Source organism: Barbatula barbatula, assembly GCF_947034865.1.
Source record: "Barbatula barbatula genome assembly, chromosome: 19".
Lineage (NCBI taxonomy): Eukaryota > Metazoa > Chordata > Actinopteri > Cypriniformes > Nemacheilidae > Barbatula > Barbatula barbatula.
The window spans coordinates 12,814,239-12,820,915 of record NC_136782.1 but is presented as its reverse complement, the minus strand read 5'-3'; the positions used below and the strand labels follow the sequence as shown (position 1 = coordinate 12,820,915).

At 37.7% G+C, this 6,677-nt stretch overlaps 1 protein-coding gene across 2 annotated transcripts; it reads right to left on the bottom strand.

The window, feature by feature from the left end:
* Positions 1-2,811: 2,811 nt before the first annotated feature.
* tlcd5a (TLC domain containing 5a) lies at positions 2,812-6,314 on the bottom strand. Of its 2 annotated transcripts, none has more exons than XM_079481785.1 (3): positions 5,999-6,314; positions 4,266-4,476; positions 2,812-4,143 (listed from the first exon to the last, which is right to left on the bottom strand). In XM_079481785.1, exons 2-3 carry the CDS (start codon positions 4,459-4,461, stop codon positions 3,611-3,613), a joined length of 729 nt encoding a protein of 242 aa, XP_079337911.1. In that variant the 5' UTR covers positions 4,462-4,476; positions 5,999-6,314; the 3' UTR covers positions 2,812-3,610. The 2 variants fall into 2 exon arrangements, with proteins under 2 accessions (XP_079337911.1, XP_079337912.1); XM_079481786.1 differs by lacking the exon at positions 5,999-6,314 and adding an exon at positions 5,453-5,675.
* Between the last annotated feature and the right edge of the window lie 363 nt (positions 6,315-6,677).

The window sequence follows — 6,677 nt, the reverse complement described above, 5'->3', positions numbered from 1 at the left end:
CCTTCAACTGCAGTCCTTAAAAAAATGAAAACACTCATAAAAAGGTTCAATCACTGTTACATTTTTCCAAATATCTTACTTTGTGTTCAGCAAAACAAATATATTTATACAAGTTGGGAAAAACGTGATTGTGAGTAAATGATGACAAACGCAGAGACTCCTAAATAGTGCATTATAGTGTTGTCCGAACTCCGAGTAAATAACTCATTCCCTTTACTTGTTCCCTAATGTTAACCCACAATGCATTCTGATTTTGAGTGAACATCCGAAACTAATACAATAAACGTGATGTATAATGTCAGAATGAACTTTTCAATTTTACAAAACAATCCATAAAGCCACACATGTGTAATATAAGCGCTATGACGGATGTCCCCGACAGTACTGTCAGACGCATGATAGATCCTATATAAATGTCCGTAATTGTTCACTAATTTTCAATTTTTTTCTTCCCCATATAGTGGACTATTTAGCATTCGCTATATAGGGAACGGTGAATGAGTGTACAAGTGAGCGAATTCAGAGGCAGCTAATATTTATTTTAAATCTTGATTTGTAATATGAGAATCCCTTCTTATTGAGTCCAACATTATGCAGGAACAGCCCCATCTTGTGTCCAAAAAATGCACTACATTGGTGACTGTAAGCAAGCAAGTTTCCCACTTATTTTGAGTTTTATCTTCTCAATATTTTGTACATAATTTAGTACATTAAGTACAAAATTAATGCATGAAAATAGAGTGCTGGAGAATATATTTTACAATTCAATACCAGCTGAAGAACCACCTTATCAAGTATAATAATATAAATGTAAACCGCATAACCCCTCCCATTAGTGCTGTATGTATTCAACTTTACCGCGGTGTCAAAGTAGGTGCCAATGTCAAATGAGGGCCATCATAGATCTCACTGCCATGTCTGGAGCTCTGCACGCAGTTTAGGACATGCATGGGTAAATTACTGCCGGCACATCTCAAGATTTTCAGCTGTAAACCTATAAGGATGAAAGGCAACACGTATTTGACATATTTTTTGACACATGACACATTAACTTGAGATGAAATACTGCAGCATAGACTAAATTTTTACATTTATATTAAATATTTACTTTCTTTGTCACATAAAATGAGCAACACTTAATATGTTGTCATTATGCTTCTCAAATAAATATGTCTTGATTTTGACAGTACTGTTAGTGAAGTGTTTATGCATTTGTTATCAGATATAACCAAACACCAACCGTAAGTTAACTGCAGTCCCGGCGCGTGCCTCCGATGGAATGGTCAGGCCGCGTTTTGAATCTAGAGCAGTTGACAGTTTATTGGTTTCCATTCCCATAGATCATCAAAAATCCCATCAGTCTTAACTAAGACCCGTCTAAGATTTTGCGAAACTGACTTAAAAAGTAAAGGTATATCGTAAGATATGTTTGTGGTACCTTGACAACCCTATTTTAAGGCACAGAAATGACCTGGGGCACGTTCAAGCTCAAACCGGTGCGCAGCGTTTTGCTATGGCTTCGGGGTGAGCGACACGTTTCTTGGAAATGGTGTGCAACAAAGTTTGAGATTCATTTTCCCTTGTTTGGTGGGTGTGTCAAGAATGTCAGCCAAATCAGCAGCAACGTGTAGGCCCATACTGTATAACCCACGCGCTATTAAAGAGACAGCTCGCACAATGGGATATTGTGTCAAGTCTTTTACAAATGTGTCCGCTGCAGCTCGGTATACGCAACAATTGATGATATTAGATGTGTATTTTGCCGTATTCAACACCTCCGTATACCGATTTCATCAGGCTCTGAAAATTCTTCACAAAGTACACAAGAATGGCCTTCTCAGCTGCCATAGTTCAACTCTTGGGTCATCACAAAAGTGCGTTCAACCACACCACCGTTTCCGTTTAAAAAACGTTTTGCAATATTTTGTCCAAGAAATATAGTGTAAATTTCATCACTTAATTGATATTCATATTTATTTGATTAATTGTTATACTCCGTTTTCTTTCTGTTATTAATGCCCTTTATATTTCAACTATCATTGGACTATATAGACAAGAAGCTCTACTCGGTGACAAGTGTTTGCAAGGTCAGAGTTGCACTTAAGTGTTTCCCAAGAAGCAGTGTAGAAGGCAAGGGTCAATGTTTCATTATAAAATCACAAGAATCTTTCAGTTCCTGTCATTCTAACGCCCTGTTCAGACCGCCAGCAACAAAGCAAGGCCATGTCATTCATTTCAATGGAGAGCCGGCGACACAACAAAGTTGAGGTTTGCTCAACTTAATGCAAATGATGTGCGACTACCAGTAGAAGCAAAGCAGTGGAGCTCACATCATCCGTCTCTCGTCAGTTACTGCAGGGTTCGTTTATAATTGAAAACCAAAGCTAGGAATGCCGTAGGAAGGGATTAGCGACACAGTTACTGGCAGTCTGAACGCACAATTTAGAAGTCTGGATTGTGAAAAAAGGCCAATTTTCTAATTGGCTAAATATAAATAAATGTGATTCATTTCATTCATACATTTTCTAAGGGAAAACAGTTCAATTATTTCCTGTAATTTTTCAAGTGACTACTGATGTTGCTTGATTTGCTGAACAGTAGAGGTAAAGTCACTATACATGCTGAACTTGGAAATGGCTTTTGCTTTACTCTGCTGCTGGTCTTTAAGGGCTGTTTGAGACATTGATGATTGAAGGGTCACCGATGCTCTGTCACAACTGAGAAAACCGCACATGCAGAGCGACGTCAGGTCAGAAAACTAATAAGAGATATATTTATATAATATACTACAATAAAACCATGGTTCATTTTCGTAAAGTTTTTAATATTTGTAACACATTTGTAAATTATGTGGCTACATATTCATATGTTTCCAGTTAAAATGCTGTCATAATAACAATTCTCCAACACAATATGCAAAATTTTGGATGTTACATTGTCATGTTTGACAATGACTGGAAAATAAACCATCAAAAAACACATCAACAACAAAAAGATTTATAGTAATAATCTTTATTGGATTTATCAACTGGTGTGGTCAGCTCACCTTGATATATGGTTAACTGATAAATAACTCAGAATGTCATCATTACAATGAAATGTGGGTATATTTCAAACATTCAATTCTTCATTCAAGACACTTATCTTACAGTAATCCTTTAGTATTCTGCCAGGAACATTTAACAGTGTTTCATAAAAGTAGTGAGTAGGGCACATTTATGGTAAAAGTTGAATGAAAAAGAATATAAGAGTACAAAAAATTTAAAATTCATTTATGACAATTAATGTTCCTAATTAGAAAAATATCATTTCCATAAATGGGCAGTTAAAACAGTTAATTCCTTATGAGTACAAAAATATCAAATTAGATTAGATTTGAGTTAATCATAATGGCAAATATCACAATCTTTAAAAAAAATGGTTTAAGGGCACGGCTGTTCCCGATGTGTATACTGAAAGAGTATAACAAAGATCAATGAACTTTATAAAAAATATGTAAACATCAATTAGCTGCAGAGCTATATTAGCTGGTACGCCTTTTCTGAATCAAATTCTTCTCTTCAATATTAAAAATGAAAGGCCAAGAAGCTTGTTGTATCTGAGAAATCTTTCAATCTCGCTTCATATCTTGCCCATTGACATCTGTCATCCTGTGGCGATTCATCCAACGCTGGTTTTTGACCTGGGATTTCCGATATGCGAAACGGGCAATGTCAGCCATGAAGACCCATGATAGTACGTACATGGCTACACCACCACATTTAATAATAAACTTGGGTCTCGGTGAGATGAGCTCGCAGTAAAGCATAGTGCCGCCGACGAAAATCCGCATAATCACGAACAACAGCACAAAGAGAACATCCACAAGATCTCCAAAGAAGCTGTCGTAACGGCCGGAATGTTTCAAGAACCAGCGAGTCTGGAGGAGGGGGTTTGTGATCTCGCTGCCGAACAGCACGGCGCAACCCTCGATACCTGACTCCCCCAGCCAGAGGGTCAGCAGAATACCCAGGATGCTCATCGTGTGGTGGGCGAGCATCACCAGCCCCTCGGTGCGGTAGTAAACGCACCACGCCATGTCAAAGATAAAGTAGCCCAGACTTATCACCATAGCAGTAATCTGCAGAGGTGTGTTATTTGTACCTGCAAATGAAAGTATGTGGTATGTGGCAAACATTAGCATCTTTCATCCAATTAAACTATTATTTTTGACATGCTATCCGTGCTACACATTATTCATAATAACACATTATGAAGAATCTTACCTGGGTATGTGAAAGGCCACGGTCCATCTATGTATCCGATGTAAGCTGTTACACAGACAGCAAGAATGCCATGGAGTAGTGTAACAAGTCGACAGTTCCATTCGTAGCCACAAGAGCCATTTGTGTAACACAGCAAAGCATACAGAGCAATCCACCCAGCTAAACACACTCCGACTCCCAACACCAACGGCGACATCTTTATTCTGCGAATCTAATAAATTATAATCAGATGTCAAATAAATATAATATATTAAATTGTTAAAAGGACCAGTGCATGCAGAGATGGGCACAAATGCGTCGAAAAGTATTTAGGGACAAATACTTACTCATCAAATGTATTTAAATAAAGCTTTGTACAATTACAAGCAATCATTTGAAGTGCGAGAGTAACGGTAGAGTTCGATACACATAGAGGAAAAAGAGAAATGTTTTCTGAACTAAATAGCAGTCCATCAACCGGTCCGTATTGGTAGTCCTATAAAGCCTGGTGACAGGAGCCGGAGCAACAGGGGCGACCTGGCATTTGACCAGTCACTTTTTAAACAAGTGGGGCAGTCCCCCGGCACATCATGTAATAGGTGCTCGACGTTAGGCAGCGTTTGAAATTGAATGGTATGTTTTATAGACCAATTCCAGTTGTACATCTACATCTTCTCTCAGACAAAAAGCTAACAGTCAGGTATGCACGTAGAATCAGTTGAAATCGAGCAACGAATGTCTATTTGTTTTTTAAGCACATCAAAAACGTGTAAATTGGTGTTTTGCTTGAAATGATATCTATTGACCAATGCAATTGTTGTAATTGCGTAGTTTAAGTCAGTCTTTAGTTAAGCATATATGTTTTTACGGAGGCATATAAATGCATATGCTATACATGGAATTTATTTAAATTGATCATTGGTGGAAAAGCATGAAAGGTATACTTAAATATTGTCTTCTTAAACATTTTCAGCGATTTCTGAACAGTGGTGCCACACCTGCCTGGTGATGAAAGTTATTGCACGTAAGAATAAAATGAAATATTGGAATGCGTATTTTAAAATACAAAAGTCACTATAAATTTGACTGTTTTTTGTTAAGGAAAATACGAATGACAAAATCCTCAAAAGTAATAAAATACGTATTTAAAATACATTGAATCTAAATACTGCCCATCTCTGAGTGCATGCATTATGAGAAGTACTTACATGAAACAGCACAACGCTGTTAAAAGAAGTAAATATGTCTTGCCTGTGATTCTGCTGTAGAATAGCCACTAAAACCCCTCAAGTGTCTTTTGAGGATTTCACATGAACAGTTGAGAAACGCTCAAGTCTGGCTCACATCAGGACGTGTCACAAATAGAGCAAATGTTACTGTGGCAACAGCCCACAGCTCTCTTTCTAAATTCCAACAATGTTGTCAGCCCATGAACTCCACGAGCACTCTGTCAATATTAGCAGGGCCCATATCAGGCTATTCAAATTTCGGGATACTGGTATGGTCTTATCGAACAGCCAATAAAACATGCATTGTTCTTGTAACAGGTGTCATTCCCAAAGTTACAAAGTTCACAATGACAAATTATTAAAAATAAATACATTATATAGGACACATTCTCCGGACAATAACGAGTTCGAAACAGAAACTAAGGCTAATACTTTTCAATTAAGCGGTAGCTTTTATTCCACAATCGTGCAATAAAGAAAATACGTATATTCTGCTTAGAAATGAATATATATATATTTATTCACCTTTAAAATGTTCACGTCCTCAACAACATATTCATTGACAGGCCGAGCAGTTATTTAGTCCTCATCATGGATGCGCTCCGTCTCTGTGACTCCAGCCTCAGCACCTCTCGTACCCGACACGAGGCCTTGAGGGATCTCCGAGTTCATCTGCTTGTTCATCTCCGGCATTGTCTTGGAGATGGGACGCAAATCACCGCTCAAACAAAAGCTACATTTCAGCCCTGAGGCCTCTGTCTCTCAGCGGCTGGCAAACACACAGTGAGGATGACAACAAAGAGGAAGATACACGATTTACAGGAGGGCGCCCTCTGCTGGTATGGACCGCGCAAGAGACAACACACGGTAATCGCGATGGGGGAAATCGCATTCTAAAGGATTTAATAGTTATAATGGAAAACATTTTTTTATTTAATTGAAACTACAGTATTGTGTTCTGTGTGGGTCTCCACTGTTGGTGGAGTTTATATGGTGGATAGGAACCATTGTAACATTAAATCCTGCTGGAATAAGATCCAAATTCACAACATAAAGAAATATTGTAACGGTTATAATGGAAAACAATGTTTTCTACATTAATTACTTTATGGAGCTTTTTATTTAATGTTACAGTTATCATATATACCTCTGTTACTTGAGACTGCTTAGGCTATTATTAGTGTAAGTATTTTTGCTGAGAAAT